The sequence below is a fragment of the Syzygium oleosum genome, unplaced genomic scaffold (assembly GCF_021117445.2).
Source record: "Syzygium oleosum isolate NSW1041296 unplaced genomic scaffold, Sole_v2.1 Sole_v2.12, whole genome shotgun sequence".
Lineage (NCBI taxonomy): Eukaryota > Viridiplantae > Streptophyta > Magnoliopsida > Myrtales > Myrtaceae > Syzygium > Syzygium oleosum.
Genome location: NW_026607496.1, coordinates 8,198,222 through 8,216,190, shown reverse-complemented (window position 1 = coordinate 8,216,190; position 17,969 = coordinate 8,198,222). Strand labels below are relative to the sequence as shown.

The window sequence follows — 17,969 nt, the reverse complement described above, 5'->3', positions numbered from 1 at the left end:
AACTGGGATGAAGATTGTCGGGAAGCATTTGAAAAGCTGAAACAGTATTTGATGAGTCCCCTGGTACTAGTTTCACCAGTCCTAGGACATCCTCTAACTCTCTATTTAAGGATTCACAGTGAATTGTTAGGAGCCCTGTTGGCCCAGAGCCACCCCGACGACGGAAAAGAACGAGCCATCTATTATCTGAGTAAGAAATTCACCATTTCGGAACAGAATTATTCCGAATCAGAAAAAACATGCGTCGCATTGGTGTGGGTGTTGCATAGACTCCGACAATATACTTTGCACCACCAGACGTTCCTCGTAACTGAAAACGACCCTATCTGGTATTTGCTTAACCGACAGACATTAGTGGGAAAATTAGCTAAATGGCAGATTCTAATTTCAGAATTTGACATCTAAACGTCATCGCAGAAGTCAGTGAAAGGCCGGGTGATCGCTGATATGCTGGCTGAATGCCCTGGGGAAACGCATGAGGATGGTCTTCCAGATGATCGCATTTTATCAACGGAGGAACACACATGGACCATGTTTTTCGATGGAGCAGTAAACCTGTCTGGCTCTGGCACTGGGGTAGTCTTGATATCCCCAGATGAGCAGCATTATCATGTGGCCTCGAAATTGGTGTTTCCTTGCACCAACAATATAGCCGAGTATGAAGCATGTATTCTCGGTTTACAAGCAGCAATTGATATGAAAATATCCAAACTAAAAGTGTTCGGCGATTCTGCCTTAATTATACTCCAGACTGTGGGTGAATGGAAGACTAGGGATACTAAACTAGTACCTTATCGTGACTATCTGGAGGAATTGATTTCAGAATTCAACGAGCTCTCGTTTGACTACCTATCTAGATCTCATAACCAATTCCCCGATGCACTGGCTACACTATCATCCATGTTGTAGGTTACCAATGGTTTGGAAATAGAACCTCTGAAGATTGAAGTCATAACCAGACCGGCCCATTGCATGACCTTGACTGAAGAATCCGATGGTAAACCATGGACTACGATATCATGGACTACATCAAGGAGCAGCAGTTCCCTGAAGGGATTAGCTCTACAGACAGAAGGTACATAATGAAGATGGCGACGAAGTTCTTCGTCAGTGGTGAAAACTTGTACAAGAGGTTCTATGATTCTATTTTGCTAAGATGCGTCGATGCAACCGAAGCAACACGAATTATGCAGGAATTGCATGAAGGAGTATGTGGTCTACATATGAATGGACACATGTTGGCTAGGAAAATAACAAGACTAGGTTATTACTGGCTTTCCTTAGAAAGCGATTGCATCCGACACGTTCGAAATTGTTACCGTTGACAGATCCATGGAAACAAGATAAATGCCCCACCAACTGAATTACATCATGTGATCGGCCCAATTAATCCGAAAGCATCAAATGGACATTGCTTTATCTTGGTCGCAATTGATTATTTTTCCAAGTGGATCGAGGCCACGTCATATGCCAATGTCACTGTTCGGAATGTGATGAAATTCATCAGGCGAGATATAATCGCCCGTTATGGCGTCCCTGAAGCCATAGTTACAAATAATGGGACGAATCTGAATAACAAGATTGTTGATGATTTACTCAGTGAATTCAAAATCCGCCATCTAAATTCGTCTTCTTACCGTCCCCAAATGAACGGAGCTGTTGAGGCTGCCAACAAAAACATCAAGAAGATCTTAGCCAAAACTGCTGAGAACTACCGAAATTGGCATGAAAGATTGCCTTTCGCATTAATGGCTTACCGAACATCAATTCGGACATCTACCGGGGCAACCCCTTTTTCCTTGGTGTATGGCATGGAAGCGGTCCTGCCTGTTGAGGTAGAAATCCCCTCACTGCGGGTATTGTCCCAAGTGAAACTGTCTGATGCATAGTGGAAGCAGTAAAGATTGGAGCAGCTGAATATGATTGATGAAAAGCGCCTGAAAGCTCTTTGTCATGGGCAATGTTATCAACAGAGGGTAGCCAGATCATTCAACCGGAAGGTGCGCCCAAGACACTTCGAAGCCGGTGATCTTGTCCTGAGAAAGGTGCTACCACTACCCCCTGAGCTTGGAGGTAAGTTCGCTCCAAACTATAAGAGTCCCTATGTCGTGAAAAAGACACTCCTTGGAAGGGCTTTGATTCTGACTGAAATGGATGGATGCCAATTCTCCAACCCGGTCAACTCTGATGCTGTGAAGAAGTACTATCCTTGAAATAACTTCTATGTCCCAACTTATAGCAAGGGAATTGGCAGAAAAGTTATTGATAAGGACATTCCTGGTGGCAAATCTAACCGGAAAGGATTTCGCACATGACAAAGTGACTTCAAGGCCGATCCTGACAACCATGGAAGTCTCGATGGCAGTCACGCCCATATCCGTTAAAGACCTTTAAAGCAGAAATTAGCTTTGCTGCGAAGTTCCCCATGCAAGCAATTGCACATGCCTGTGCAGTCAGGAATCGGAGCATCCACGAAAAACTCCTCAACATGCTGAAACCGCATTGACACAGCATGCGCTAACAAAAAGAACCCTCTATTCGGAAGCACCCCTAATTATAGAGGATTTCATTCGAGCTTCGAGACCAAGAGTATGAAGGAGCAGACTGAGACAGAGAAGGCTGAACAAAGTAAAGAGGAGAAAAGACTCTGCTAGCTTTGAAGGCAAAATGGAAGAAGGGTAATTTGTATCGTTCTCAATTTACCCTCAATCATCTCATTTCTAACATAAGTCCCTGTTTTTGTCAGAAGGGAATTATCAACATCCGAGAAAACTCAAGGAGTTGTCAATTTAATCTCAAATGAGGGGAATCACGAAGGGTAATGTTGTATCGTTCCCAATTCCTGTCCCTCAAAGAGCCGTTCATTAACACGGTCTTTCTTATTACCTTGTAGGTTTGCCCTACTGTTGCAGAATAGGTGAGTATCTCTTTCTCTAAAAAAAAAATAATAATAATTCTCTCATAAGAGTACAAAGAAACAGAGAAAGAGGAAACATGTTAAAGCAAATAAATGCTTAACCTTCCCCCAAGTGCATTGCATATCTTTTAGAAAGAATTTCGCATGGTAATTTTACTTGTTTAATTCACCAAATCTCTGTGAAAATTTTGACAATTCGACGAATGGTGTTGAACTGCTCCGATGTATTGAACGAGGTGTGTCAGGATGATAAGAGGCAATCCTTAGTCTATACACATTCTCACGTACCAAACCCTCGCAAGATGAGTGAAAAAGTTTCATTTCTACAAGGTAAAGAGATTTCTCGCATAAGGTACGGTAGTCAAAATGACGAGAGGCAGTTCATTTCTCTACACCATACACTACTATTGATCCTTTGCTTGACCATTTTTGAGCCCATACACTCAGAGGTTTCTTTAAATCACCCCTGTCAAGAACCACCCTACATTGGGGCAACTTGAGGTAAACCAGCATCACATGGAGAATTCAAATTCAGAGGGAGCAAGAGGAGCGTCCCTCCCTTTCGATCACCACTCCCGTGGTTTCGGCCTCGTCGTCTTTACGGATCCGGCGGTCCTCGACAGAGTCCTCCAAGACAAGCACACCATCGACGGCTGAATAGTCGAGGCTAAAAGCGTTTTGTCAAGAGAGAAGCAGCAAACTAAAGCCTGTTCAAAATGCCAACATCTTATTGATAACAGTGATGTTTTCACCTAGGAACTGAGCAAGACAAGAAGGATGAGGAGTTTGTAATATCTAAAATTTTCTATGATCATCAGCTGCAACAGCTCGCACAAGGTGAAAAGATGAATAGAAATTTTCTTGCTCTTATTTGCATTAATCTTTGAGTGTTTTTATTGCAGATGAACTCTCACGATAATTTAAATGCCCTAGGATGATGAAGAGCAGTTCTTCTTCTATCCCATACACTTGTATCCCTTGCTAGCCCAATTGAGCCAGCGATTTCATTTCGTACGAACCCAGCTGGTGATCATCCTCCACACCGGGGCAAGGCAAAAGTCATCACAGTTTGAACATCATGGTCCAAAGTACCGAATCAAGAAGAAGACTCCAAGAGCCTAATAACATTGTTCTGTTCAACTTGTTAGGCTAGTCCTGACAACACCAAAAGAACAGCAAAAAATGCTGAAAACTAGAGGCATGAAAAAGCAGTGTGCCTGGTAAAAGCAAGACCAATGCCCATGAATAAAAAAACAAAGAAAAAGAAAAAAGGAGAAGAAGAAAAACGATGAAAAAGATGAAAAGAAAGGAATCCCTAATTTTTGGGTAACTGCTTTGAAAAATAATGAGGTTTTAGCTGAGGAGATCTCTGAGCATAATGAAAGTGCTCTCACATACCTCAAAGTTGTTAAGTAGTGTAGAATAGACGACCCAAAGGGGTTTAAACTTGAGTTCTTCTTCGATACAAATCCCTACTTTCAGAACTCTGTCTTGACAAAGATCTATCGCATGATAGATGAAGACGAACCTATTCTGGAGAAAGCAATTGGGACAGAGATCGAATGGTATCCAGGAAAATGCTTGACGCAGAAGCTCCTCAAGAAAAAGCTGTCTAAGAAGTCAAAGCACAGGATTACCCATGAAGTTTTCCAAAAAGATCCTGACGGTGGAGAAAAGATTGGTGACAATGCCAAGATGATCACCAATTCTCACCCCCACACACATTTTTTAGCCCAACGATCATTTCGTTCCTCAACCTGTAAACCAAGCTCACGTTACATCCCTCATGAAGTCTCTTCTGACTAGGGCACTTGATTTAACATGGAATTTCAAATGTTGATAAACAACGCTCGAGGAAGTGCGAGCAAGACTACTTCTATCTCTTTTGCAGGGTTCTTGACTTGTAAACTTGAAGATAGTTACCGAATTTTTTCTTTCATGGCCTTGACTTGGACAGTCACCTTTGTTAAGCCATCGACCAAGCCTACATTATGATCCTGGAGAAGACCTCCCAGATTGGCAGTGTCGTACCGCTTGCGAGAAAACTCAGACCCTTGTTGATGTGATAACGGTCAGACTGAGTGTTTTCGATGTTCCCGCATTATTGGACGGGACAAATAGCCCTTTTCAATGAGAGTGAGTGGAAAGTCCTTTCTGACTGAAGGTCCCTCGTTCAGCATCTCGAGAAGTCCGCCCAGCGAGCAAAAATTGTCTTGATTGCCCTCAGTGGATGTTTGGCGATGCAAACAAGGCAAAATCATCATGCATAAACTTTCAAATACACATTCTGGAATAGCCTAGCTTGTCTATCCTTGATGAATGCATGCATGTTTGCGCTAATCATCTTTGACAGCTCAGAGTTTTTAATCCCCAGTGATAGAACACGAAAATTCAGGCGCTGGAGAAGCCCTCATTATCATCCCAAGAGAGATGCCCCGAAAAAGGTCGGGTATGCAGCAGATGATGCATTGAACCTCCGGGTAAGAAATCCCTGGTATTTCATCAGATTTCTTTTCAAACTACCCAGAAGGTAAACATGGTGTTTCTTTGAAAAAGAAAAGCATCTTGACTAGCTGGTCAAGATATTTCATACGATATTCAAGAATAGCCTCAGTTGTCTATTTCTCCGATGAATACGTATGTCTTTGCACAAAAAAACTTATCTGACAAGAGACATGCCCTTAAGAGGCAGGAACGTACCCAGGTAAGTACATTTTACCCATGCCCGGTTCCAAAAATCCATGTACCTACGATTGTTATGGTACCCTTTGAACATTAGATTGACCCTTTTTGTTCACCAACTGAACATTGGATTGAACCCTCTGTTCACCAGGTACCTACGATTGTTATGGTACTCCTCCTCAACATTGGATTGACCCCTTTGTTCACCAACTGAACAATGGATTGACCCCATTGTTCACCCTTTGAACATCGAATTGACCCCTTTGTTCACCCTCCTGAGCACAGGACTAACCCCCTCTGTTCACATCAAGTCTTTTCAGGTGCCCCTTATGATGCAGGTACTTTGGTAAAGCAAAATCCAGTCAAGGCGACCGAAGAAAGGTTTGGGTCCTAGACAAATGAAATCCAGTCAAGGCGACCGAAGATAGGTTCGGGTCCTGTGCAAGCGATTTCCCCAGTCGAGGCAACCGAAGGTAGATTCGGGTCCGAGACAAATGAAATCCAGTCAAGGCGACCGAAGATAGGTTCGGGTCCTAGGCAAACGATTTCCCCAGTCAAGGCGACCGAAGAAAGGTTCGAGTCCTAGACAAATGAAATCCAGTCAAGGCGACCGAAAATAGGTTCGGGTCCTAGGCAAACGATTTCCCCAGTCAAGGCGACTGAAGAAAGGTTCGGATCCTGGACAAACCAAATCCAGTCAAGGCGACCGAAAATAAGTTCGGGTCCTAGACAAACCATTTCCCAGTCAAGGCGACCGAAGAAAGGTTCAGGTCCTCGACACACAATATCAACTATCTGGAATTACTCTACCGTTCGGCAAGGTAAGTAGCCCCAGGTATGTTTTTATTTGCTTTCGCATGCATCATCTTATATCACATCATAAAATGGGACTCACAGTCTCGCCAAAAATAACATTCATTGAGCATGCATGGGCCAAATTTAGGTGTCATTTTATCTTTGAATGTAACCTCTACGAACTCAACCTCTACGAGCTCACCTTCAAAGAGGGGCAGCTGTTGACACCTATTTTTGATTTGCCCAGAATTAATTACAAAAAATTTAGGAATTAATTTTCTTTAATTCCTAAAACAAAAAAATATTCTATTTAAATGCATTACATATAGAATTTAGGCACATTTGTATTAATAGGGTCTATTAGAGTTTAAAAAAAAAACCAAAAAAATTGAGTCGGGGCTGGGCCGACCCGGCCCTTTTCTTTTTCCTTTTCTTCTCCCGACTGGGCCCCGGCCCATTTCTTTTTTTTTTTCTTCCCCCTCCGTGCGAGCCCAGCCCGCTTTTCTTTCTTTCCCCGCGCACGACTGGGCCTGGCCCGGCCCAACCCTTCTCCTTCCTTCTCCCCCGTCGCTCTAGCTGCCCTGTTCTCCTCTGTTCCCGATGGCAGCGTGATGCACGGCAGCGCTGCTCCTTGGCGTCCCTATCCGGCCAGAGCAGGGCCGAAGAGGCACGCCGACGGGACTGGCATTAATTGCCAGTCCCGTCCTCCCCGTTTTCCCGGCCTCCCTTATCCCCTCCGCCCTCTCTTCTCCCTGTTCCTCTCTGCGCCTCACTGAACTGACCCCCCTGCTCTACACCGGCCTAAATGGCCGCGAAAGTCGCGCGCCAGAGTAGGCCAGTGCAGGCCGTCGTCATTGCAGACGTAACGGAGCAGGGGGGCACCATCGTCGCCGGCTATAAATAGCCAGAGAGAGAGAGACGCCGGTCGGCCAATTTGAAGAGAAACAGAGAGAGAAAAATAGAGAGAGAAAGAGAGAAAATAGAGAGAGAAAGAGAGGAGAGTTGGCTTCTACAGGTTCTTAGCAGCGTCACCGTCGCCCTCCGATCAGCCGGAAGCCCCTCCAGACGCGCCGTCGACGGTGAGATTCCCCCCGATCCGAACTGCCCCTGTTTTGCTCTGTTTTTCTGCTCGGTTTGGCCGGGACCCGCGCTAGCCGTTTCGCGTGAGTCCTGGCCCATACCGCCGTCCCCTGCCGTCCGTGTGTCTTCACCGAAGGTAGGTTGGGTCGCCTGAATCCTCCGGTTCGCCGGAACAGGTCAGAATCTTTTGTTTTTGGTCGTGCACACCATTTGCTCGACAAAATTCCTCAATGAAACCGGTTTTTAATCCGGTCGCCGGCCGACGAGCGGCGGTCGGACGGCGACCCCAGGTGGCCGGTGAGACTCGGTGGAGTTCCCCGAAGCTGAATTAGGGATGGCGCCGGTCTGGGTCAGTCGGCGAGAGGCCGATTTTCGGCTCCGCCGGCGTCCGCTCACACAGGTTCGGCCTGACCCGGTTCAGCCGACCCGACCCGGGTCAACGCCCTGGGTCGGATCAGTTGACCCGGGTCGGTCCGACCGATCCGGATCAACCGATCCAACCCGGGTCAACGCCCCAGGTCATAATTGTTGACCCGGGTCGGTTCCGACCCGGTTCCGGATCCACCGACCCGTTTTTTTTTTATTTAAATAAAAAAATATTTTTAAAAAAAAATTTAAAAAAATTTAAAAAATATTTTCTTTTCTTTTTTCTTTTTCCTCATTGTTTTTTTATTATTTTTTTATTTTAAAAAGAAAAAAAGTTTCGTATTTATTTTATTTTATTAATTTTTTTTTTTAAAAAAATTTCAAAAAAATTTTTTAAATTTTTTTTTGTGATATATTTGTTGTTTTAATTTATTGTGGTATTATTATGTAAGTTTTTGTCTTGTTTAAATTAGACAAGCCTGAGGTTGCGCGGTAGTATTTTGCATGTTAGTTTTTATTATCGTTGTATCATTATACATATTTTTAGTACAATTGCATGAGTTGTTGTATTTTTGAATGTCATCTGACTCAGTTAAGGTTAGAACCTTAGGCTGCATGAATTGTTGTGTTTTTTACTGCTAATCGTTTCTGATTATGCACTCGCTTGATCACCTCACATGTTAGGAGAAAGGTCCTAAAATCAATCCAAACTGCCTGATAAATGTTTTCAAAGAAAATAAACAGGGTAAAATGGTACCGAAAGGGCATTAGTTATCCAACTAGTGTAACCAAGTCCCCGAACTCAGTTAATCTCTGATTCGCAGGAATAGGGTGATTCTCCCATCACCTTATTTGGGTTTCTAATCGACCCACCCCAAATCGATTAGTGGCGACTCCTTAGTATAAACCATTTGCATGTTAAAAACTTAAACCCTAAGTCGCGATATGGTATGGGCTTGGGAGAGCCCGAATTAAGTCCCAAACCTAGACTTAGCACGTACCAGGCGAAACTCCCTTTTTTGCATGTGTTCAATAAAAAGCGGGAGTTCGGTCGCGACATCCACGATAGAACTGGAATTTGAAAATCAGACTGGTGGGAATCTATCTTGTTCTAGCTTCCAAGATATATATGGTAGATTCAAAGTTTTAAAAATTGAGGAACCTGTTTCAACGGCCACCTAGAACCTAGAACAACTACGGCCCAATTTCACCGGTACTTTTTTTTTATGGCTTCTAAAGTTGAATATACCGAGAGATTGCCTCCTTAATAGTTAATTGAATAAAGGCGCAGTGTATATATTTATGTACAACAAACACGTGATCATTTTATAAGCAAAACAAAGGAAAAGTTACCGCTAGCAGTCATAGTAGTCACTTTTCATTGTGCTCGACTAGTTTCCATGACTCCGAAACCATCAATTTGAGAGCGGATGGTTATACTCCTCAAATCAAGGATAGATAAGACTATTTGTATAATTTTTTCTTTACCGTGGTGGCGTATGCTTCATTTTTCAGTGCATGTAGTAGCAACCGGCAAAAACAAATACTGACTTCACCCATGAAACTATTAGGGATAATATTAAAAAAAATAGCAAACCTATTATACAATGCTTAATTTAGTCATAAAATTTTTAATTTGACCAATTTATTCCTAAATCTTATGAAAATTTATCAATGTAGTCCTTCAGGTCAAAATTTGTTGGAAATTGTTGACATGGCCATCGGCTGTCCGACATGGCATAGTCAGTGCTGATGTAGATGATTTTTACAATTTCTTTTGATTTTTTGAACTTTTTATAAATTTTTTATTTTTTCTTTTTATTGTTCAATTCCTGGAAAGGATCGGAGAGGGTCACTATGGATGGCCAATTCAGAAACTTATAAAAAAATCATTCACGTTAGCACCGGTCGTACCACATAAGATAGCTAACAGTCACGTCAGAAATTTCCAATCAATTTTAGTCTGAATGACCACATTGCAAATCGATAAAAGTTTTATGATTAAATTGGCCAAATTAAAAAGTTTATAAATGAATTGGAACCATACAATAGGTTTAAGATCTTTTTAGTAATTTTCCAGAATCTACTATGGCCCGTTAATCAATTAACATATGAGCGAAACTGTTCATCACTTGACATTGGAAAACGCACTGTTTGGGGCTCATGTCAAGAATAAAAGTACCAAATTAACGATCAAGTGCCATAACCTCCACGGAAGAAAAGTCTCTAACATATAATCGATCAAGCTGAATCACCTTTTCCTCATGAGTCTATTAAGACGAATCTTAGGTACTTAAGCGCAAATAAATATATAAAAAAAGACAAGTAGGCAACTCACTATTTTGCAATTCTCTTTAAAACTAAATATATTAAAGTTGATGAAACTTGCAATGTGCTTATGAATTAATTCATGTACTCTAAGTGTTGTTATAAATTATTTTATATAGGTGAACTCAAATATGAAATGATCTTGCGAAAATTTTAAAGGGTAATTCGCATTATGTTTTTCGAAATGAAAAATGTCAATAGGAAAATAACAATGAAAGTTTGCGTGAAGCGCGGGTTCACCATTGGCATATATCGACCTGATTCATGTATTTCCTTTGTATATGTTGGAGAATTTGGAAACCAAATAGTGAAATCCCTGAAGTAATTTTGATGATCACAAAGTCTCATTAAAGTATTTGATGAATTCTTTGAATGAATGCAGAATCATACTTGTAGAAAATGCATATTTTAGAGAATTTGCCCGATCGTGTGACTTGGACTAAATGTCAATACAAATCGCAGATATTAACGTTTTAAATATCAAAATTATATGATATAAAATGTTTAGGAATGAAAAGCTCGGGATGACAACGCAAACTAGAAAACAGTTCTTTGTAGGAGATCAATGGCCCAAAGCAGATTTGGAAGCTGATCTGCGAGTGAATGACTTGAAAGGAAATTAAGAGTGTGGGCTTCTATAACCCACCGCGGTTGAAACTTCAATGGTTGCTTGTGAAGTCTCTATTGGTCTTATTCTTATTGTGCGCCTTAATGAGCGCGTTTGGATCTACTCGAAGCCAATCGCTCCAATCTTTCCCTAACCCAACTTGGGATTCTGCAAGAAATGAGAAGTTCACATCAGAAAATTTCCGTATGTAGATCAAGTTCGTGTAAATCCAAAAGATATGAGACCCAACTTATAGATGTTATTGATTTTTAATATATTGTGACAGACCCATATGACTTAACAATCATGTGATTGTGCCTAATTGCTTGTAATCAAAGATTGACGGATGTACTACTTACTTTTTTTAAGAGAGATTTTATTATACAACCTGATTGATTGGAGAGACTCGAAGATTTTGCGGATTAATAGCTAATTTGTTCAGGGACACTCAAGATTAATTCAACTTATAGTAATTCAGACTTGAAAGTTCGAATTTGGCTCATAGTTGCTTGAATCATTGACGTTATTGCAGTCGCACGAAAAAGAGTTAGCACAATCTACATTTGTTTACGCTTTGAATGATCCACATCCTCTTGTTATGTCCAAACCTAACATTTAGTATTAGAGGATTGTGCTCAGTTTTGCAGAAAGAGTTCATACTTTGAGTTGAAGATCAAAAAACAACCACCGTCCCCCAAGGTTCGACAGCATTAGCTTTCTTATTGAGAGCAATGGATGATCATGTTCATAGACACGGTTGGGGAGAATCTGCCTATAACGAGAAAAGCTTATGATATTACAAGTAAGCTGTCACTAATTTGACAAATTATGGACATGAATATGCTGAGTGATGAAGTTTCTATTTTAAATTCGGTATATGTCGTAGATTACATTGTCATCCCACTTAGTTTGTGGTACACGTCTATCATCTTCTTCATGTCTACATCGATGAATATGAATGAGGCAATATACATACATTATGGAGATTAGTCGCGTCAGACTGCGGAAACAATATCGTACCTGCACAATGCTTCCGTGGGTTTCTAATATTTTTCAATCCCTCATGCACACTTCATTCCAACGATCATTAATCGATTGAGACATACGTGAAAGGCCACCGATATGCGCCACCTAGCAGCTGCGGGCAGCATAAACCAAACTGCTTTTCAAAACCTTTGACAAGGAAAACCCTCGTGGGACCCCCGCCAGTCCCTCAGAAAAGCTGACACGTGGAAAGTTGCAATGGCACGTTCGGTAATTTCAAATTGCCAACGCAACGCTCACACGTTGCTTCTCGATGCCGTTCCAAGTTCATACATAAACGATCACCTCCTTCACGTCTCCTCTTCTGCTTTTGGTAGACACTCCATCGGAGAAAGCCTCACTCCACTCAACCTCGGAAGCGGAAGCTGATTCTTAAGGAAGCTTGGGCCGATTGATGCGGACGAGATCGAGGGATGCCGCCAAAGCAGGCCGCGAAGAAAGCCGACGTGGCGAAGAAGCAGAAGATGGTCGAGGACAAGACCTTCGGGCTCAAGAACAAGAACAAGAGCAAGAACGTCCAGAAGTACGTGCAGACCCTCCAGCAGTCGGTGCAGCCCAAGACCGATCCTTCCAAGAGCGCCACGAAGGTCCGATTGTACACCTTCTTCTTAGTGTTTCTGCCGTTGTAACTCTGATTTTCTTGGGAAAATCGGTCGATGCAAAATAGACGAGGAGCTAAAATAGTGTTTGATATGACTAAAGGCCTTGATTTGCTCATGACCACTTACGTCTTGCGAAGATCGATATGACAAAAGGCCTTAATGGTGCAGAGCTCAATCACATATGAGTGAAGGAATTGTCAAGATCCCTACACACATAAGGAAACTCATCATTGGTTTAAGGGGTGGGAGGATTTAAACCCACGATTACTTGCTCTGATACCAATTGTGGATTCTTCTACTTTTTGAAGTTGAATGGGCGACCGTTTTTTCTATTGATAAGAGAGTGGACGTTCACATTTTATATACTAACAATCTGTGTTGATAAAGAAAATGAGGTAGTATGATTGACTAGAGGTATAGGTTTGATAGGTTCAAGTAAATTCTTTCATTAATTTCCATGAAAAGCAAAGTCAAAAAGAGCAGAGGACAGAGTTTTTTGCTGATCTAATTATAAATAGGTCTCTCTTTTCTCTGTTCCTTTCAGAAGAAGAAGGAAGAAAGTAAGGCGAAAGATAAGGAGCTCAACGACTTGTTTAAGATTGCCGTGAGCCAGCCCAAAGTGCCTGTTGGTAATATCTCCCGGCTTTTTGCGCCTTTGAATCTTTTTACTATGAAGCGCGAATGAGTTCAAACAGATTCAGTAATGAATGGAGGGTTGATCAGGTGTTGATCCCAAGTCCATCGTGTGTGAGTTCTACAAGGCAGGGCAGTGTGCCAAAGGTTTCAAGTGCAAATTCTCGCATGATTTGAATGTTCAGCGCAAAGGAGAAAAGATCGATCTTTACAGCGACAAACGGGATGATGGTACTGACTGTTTCCCATTTCTTTGTGATTAATATTTTATCATAATCTTAGCTTAATTTAACTGTTGCTAGTATTTGCTTATCGTGTGTAATTTGTAGCAATGTTCTGATTTTATTTTCTCTACTTCAGGTACAATGGAGGAGTGGGATCAAGAGACTTTGGAGAAGGTTGTTGAGTCAAAGAACAAGGAGTATAAGCAGAATAAGCCCACTGATATCGTAAGTGTTCGTAAGTGTCTCATGAATTCTTTGTCAAGTAACGTGATTCGAGGTGCAATCACTTTCGCTGAGTACAAATGTACAAAATGTCTGTGCTGTATCAATGTGTCTTTAGATTAAGCTCTTTTCTTTGGGGTTCCATGAACAAAGATCAGCTTTTCATCGATCTTTTCTTAGGATATCGTGTTTCAGGAAAATGTTGCGGGCATGTAGTAACTTGCCTAAAAAGAGCTGGAATCCATTCCTTTAGCATTTCTCGAGCAAGCAATGACCTACCACCTCAGAAAGCACATAGAGTTTATAATTAGTAAGGATGATACATGGCAAAATCCGTGGTGATCTTTAGTAATGGTGTAACTGAAGGAAGCTTTTCACAATGATGATGCAGGGAAAATGAGCTCTTGACTCTGTCATTGGTCTTGTTAGATTATGACTTGTTCTTTTTCTGTAATATGTGAAGGTGTGCAAGTACTTTTTGGAAGCAGTGGAGAAGAAACAGTATGGTTGGTTCTGGGTTTGTCCAAATGGTGGGAAAGACTGCCACTACAGGCATGCACTTCCTACTGGATATGTCCTGAAATCCCAAATGAAAGCTTTGCTCGAAGAAGAGAGCGAAAGGACGCCTCTCGAGGAAGAAATTGAGAATCAGGTAAGTCGTCAATTTCTGGGCTCATTTTGTTGGATCTGTCCTGTGTTTTCCTATGGACTTGAGTTTGCCGGCGTTGAAGCAGTGGCCATCGATATCTTCGTGTTTATCTGATACTGAAATGTTGTGCTCAATGGGTATCTGTTTTTGGGTTGCAGCGTACCGAGTTGACTACTTTGACTCCTCTGACTCCCGAATTGTTCGGGATATGGAAGAAGAAAAAGATTGCAGAGAGAGATGCTCGCTTAGCGGCACTTATAGAAGAGAGGGCTAAGAATGACCGGATGAGGTACTCTACTTTCTTTCTTCTGCTGTATCCATGCAGGTGTTGTAGCAGATGCAAATCGCCTGTCATGCGGCCTGTATCGCGCTTTTCACTTGTCGATTTCTTGTTTTGTTGTCATTCTATTCTTGTGCTGGCACTGTGTGCTCGTGTGCATGGGCATGGGTATCTGTTTTGTGTTGGATTGAAGAGCGAGATATTCTGAATGCTAATTTTGTGGAATTTTCTGCACGCTTCTCAGTGGCCGAGAGCTATTCCTGTCCAATTCAAGCTTGTTTGTCGATGATGTTGAGCTATTCCTGTCCAATTCAAGCTTGTTTGTCGATGTTGTTGAGGCATGTGAAAAGCACTTGAGAGAGGAACAATCTCGCGTCATCAGGAAGCAGGTGGGAATTTTCATTTAAACCCATTTGCTTAATGGAGTTTCCTAGAACATTGTCCTTCTAGCTTGTGAATGCCTGACATTTCTTGTTCTTGATAAGAGCTCTGCTTATGAGACCCAAAGAAAATGCATTCTATAGGTTGAACATGATGATGTCTTTCACTTGGTTAATTTTGTTAAATCTGGTGCTTGATCTCCATTGAGCAGTCCATGCCATATAATGTCTTGTAAAATTTCAGGTGGATGGCAATTCGGTTGGAGACGGACCTAGTGCCTCGTCGACAGAAGTTGGCGAAGGTGAAGTCCTTCCGAGCGAGGATGAGGACGAGCTGGATACTAATGAACTTGACGAGCTCGAGGCTAGCCTGTCGAGAACAGCCATAGAGATTCAGGAGCCCCGTGTCGGAGCATAGACTGTGAACTCTAAAATGTTCTTCAAATCTCCAGCTCGCTCAGATTCTCGATTAGCTGCGACCTGCAGGCGCAATTTGCCAGCGTTTATCGTAAAACCAGTTTTTTCACTTCATTCCTCCAGTGGTACACATGTACTTAGGTACTATGGCTTTAACAAATGGAAGGTAACTCTGGGCTGAATCAACATGGCGAATCGCACTTCTTTGTTACAATTCGTTTTGGCAGCGATCATAGGTGCACGGACACAACCAGACAGAGCAGTTTTATATGTGTATTTACCGCACGAGATCATCCACCATGTTTCTTCTTCTTTCTTGCTGTGTGCTTGCGCTCATGCATGCCTGTGTGCTTCTCCAGTAATGGGAGCTTCATATGAATGCGTTAATGGTGGCGAATCCTTGTATAATGGTGTAACGGGGAGGCTAAGATAATTAATCTTTTTGTTGAAGTATTATCTCATATTCGCTTGACAACGGGTCTTATATGTTTTTTATATTCATGTGGTCTCTCTTTACCTATTAGCTTAAGTTTTTGGATTAAACTTTCTAACATGGTACCAGAGTCAGTGTTATCCCTTTCACAAATGTGCGCCAAACCCCCGTTAGACAAATTCATGGCAGCTTAAGATCATCCCTTACGTCTATCTATAGATAATTAGATAATGTCTTTTTCCTTACAATGATATTTGGTTTATCATAAGAGAGCCCAAGTCTTCACTTAGATACGCATCCAAATTTGGAGTAGTCTTTAGTGAATGAATAGAGATACAATTGTTCAATTGCATCAAGTAAATGATCAAGTGCATGCATGGATTACAAAATGTTGCGAAAAGCTAAGAGTAAAAGTGATTGGCCGAGAGGACATTGAATGCTTAGATAAATAAAGTACTATAGCAACAATCTCTCTTCTTTAAACAAAAAATTGAATCAAATCAAGCAGTACATTATTTTGGGGAGAATTCTTACTCAAAGAAAAAAGAGTGAAGGCCATAATTTACCTTTTCGTGGCATAATTTTCATACCACTTTGAAACACTTTCGTTAACGTTCTTTAATCCCAATTTCAATGATCAAATACAGTAAATTTCCATGTACCCACAACTAATCCACCTCGATTGTCATCCGACCAATTTTCAAGAAAACCATTCGTGTGTCCTCTTATGTTAGGCAAACACACGAAGCTGACCTGGTGCCTCAGCCTCCTCAAAAAGGTGATACAAAGAAGAGTGGAGAGGTGAACGGGAGAATGTATTTTATGCGACGTTTATCCCACCTGACAGCAATGAAATGGTATAATCGATTAATCATTGGTGTTCGTATATTATAAATTTTATTCAACTTAGTGTCGTGTGTGTTTTTGTTCACACTTTTGATTATTATTTAATTACATGTTATCGTCACATGTATTCGTCACATAAATACCTTTACAGAGATCTATCATTATAGAAATCTAACTAGCCATCTCCCTTATCGTCAAGCTCTCTCCACCCCAAGTCGATGGGGCCAAAAGTTAGAGGAGAGAGACATTACGATCCAACTTAGGCAACTGATGACTTCTTCAATACGAGCTCTTTGGGTGCGTTTGTAAGAGTATTTTGGAAAAACCTTTGCATAAATGCAAAAGACTATAGACTAAAGGGTTTCTAAGAAGTGTGAATAGTATTTGGCAAATTATAATTGAAAAGTGCATTAGGAAGCAATTTTGATTTAAATGCCATTTGGAAAAAATCTATACTTTTATAAAACTTTAGTCATAACAAAAAAAAGGAAACAAACATAGATGTTTAGGTGACCTTAGCAGCTCAGGCAACAGAACGTCATCGGGATTGTACAACCCCGAGCAAGGGTCGCCAAGGTTGCTCAGCCCCAAGTGAGGTGGCGCCAGAGTCGCGTGAGTTCATATACCGAACCTGGAAATTGCAGCGTGCCAGATCTGGGAATGGTGATGAGCTCAAGCGCAACCATTGACAGGCAACCATTGCACAAGCCTTGGCCATCATTAGGGAGCCTAGATGTACGAACCTCGACGACCCTTAATTCTCTAGATCTCGCCTTGATTCTCCAGACCTCGGCTCGACCCTCCAAATCTCGCCTGATCAACCTGCAACCGTCAACCATCGACCCTCGACCCTTGGCGACCGTCCCTCGACCACGGTTTGCGTTTGTGGATTTGCTGAGTAGATTGAGAGTTTTTCTGTTTAAAAAGAGGGTAAAATTGGAATTATGATTATTGATGGGGGTAAGATGGGAAAGAAAATAATTAACTTACCTTTCAACATGCCGAGAAAGCTATAATGCTACTGCTGGACTGAAGATGCCTCGAGAGAAAAGTCTTTCCAAATGCACTGTAGTCCACAAAATGGGCTTTCAAAGCCTTTCCCCAAACACACAAACGAAACCTTAAATACAAACTTCCCCTCTCTCCTCCAATACAATTTGCATCAGCCACCGCGCGCCACCGTGATCGGATACGCACTGCCTCTTCCCGCCTGGCCGTCATACTCCATAGCCGTGCTCCATTGCCAATCTATCCATCTCTATCTTTTCATGCTGACCTCTCTGCGAACTAACTCAAGGGCTGGCTCGCGCGGTAGCCCCAGCCTCGAGGGACTCCAGGTCAGAGGTCACTCGAGGTTAGCGACCTCAGGTCTGCAGTCGTGTTCACCCCCACGACCTGATTTACTCTCTCCCTCTCTCCCCCGCGAGCGCGCACATGCACACAACAAAGAGGTTGTAGCGGAGG

At 42.0% G+C, this 17,969-nt stretch overlaps 2 protein-coding genes across 4 annotated transcripts; both read left to right on the top strand.

Annotated features, from left to right (window-relative positions):
* Positions 1 to 1,004: 1,004 nt before the first annotated feature.
* On the top strand, positions 1,005 to 2,213 carry LOC130139432 (uncharacterized). The gene is made up of 2 exons (XM_056316386.1): positions 1,005 to 1,208; positions 1,974 to 2,213. The coding sequence occupies exons 1-2, from the start codon at positions 1,005 to 1,007 to the stop codon at positions 2,211 to 2,213; spliced, it is 444 nt and encodes a 147-aa protein (XP_056172361.1).
* Positions 2,214 to 12,099: 9,886 nt separating this feature from the next.
* On the top strand, positions 12,100 to 15,538 carry LOC115674233 (zinc finger CCCH domain-containing protein 11-like). Of its 3 annotated transcripts, XM_056316366.1 has the most exons (9): positions 12,100 to 12,406; positions 12,966 to 13,050; positions 13,145 to 13,285; positions 13,415 to 13,503; positions 13,964 to 14,152; positions 14,308 to 14,438; positions 14,674 to 14,725; positions 14,768 to 14,818; positions 15,054 to 15,538. In XM_056316366.1, exons 1-9 carry the CDS (start codon positions 12,233 to 12,235, stop codon positions 15,225 to 15,227), a joined length of 1,086 nt encoding a protein of 361 aa, XP_056172341.1. In that variant the 5' UTR covers positions 12,100 to 12,232; the 3' UTR covers positions 15,228 to 15,538. The 3 variants fall into 3 exon arrangements, with proteins under 3 accessions (XP_056172341.1, XP_056172340.1, XP_056172339.1); XM_056316365.1 differs by having other exon boundaries at positions 12,969 to 13,050; positions 14,674 to 14,818; XM_056316364.1 differs by having other exon boundaries at positions 14,674 to 14,818.
* Positions 15,539 to 17,969: the final 2,431 nt, after the last annotated feature.

Excerpts from the sequence above, each read along its gene's own strand:
- LOC130139432 (XM_056316386.1), top strand. The coding sequence starts at position 1,005 with ATGGACTACGATATCATGGACTACATCAAGGAGCAGCAGTTCCCTGAA. Across the intron at positions 1,209-1,973 it reads TGCAGGAATTGCATGAAGGA|AGGGTAGCCAGATCATTCAA; the intron begins GTATGTGGTCTA and ends TGTTATCAACAG.
- LOC115674233 (XM_056316364.1), top strand. The coding sequence starts at position 12,233 with ATGCCGCCAAAGCAGGCCGCGAAGAAAGCCGACGTGGCGAAGAAGCAG. Across the intron at positions 14,439-14,673 it reads GCTAAGAATGACCGGATGAG|TGGCCGAGAGCTATTCCTGT; the intron begins GTACTCTACTTT and ends CACGCTTCTCAG. Across the intron at positions 14,819-15,053 it reads CTCGCGTCATCAGGAAGCAG|GTGGATGGCAATTCGGTTGG; the intron begins GTGGGAATTTTC and ends GTAAAATTTCAG.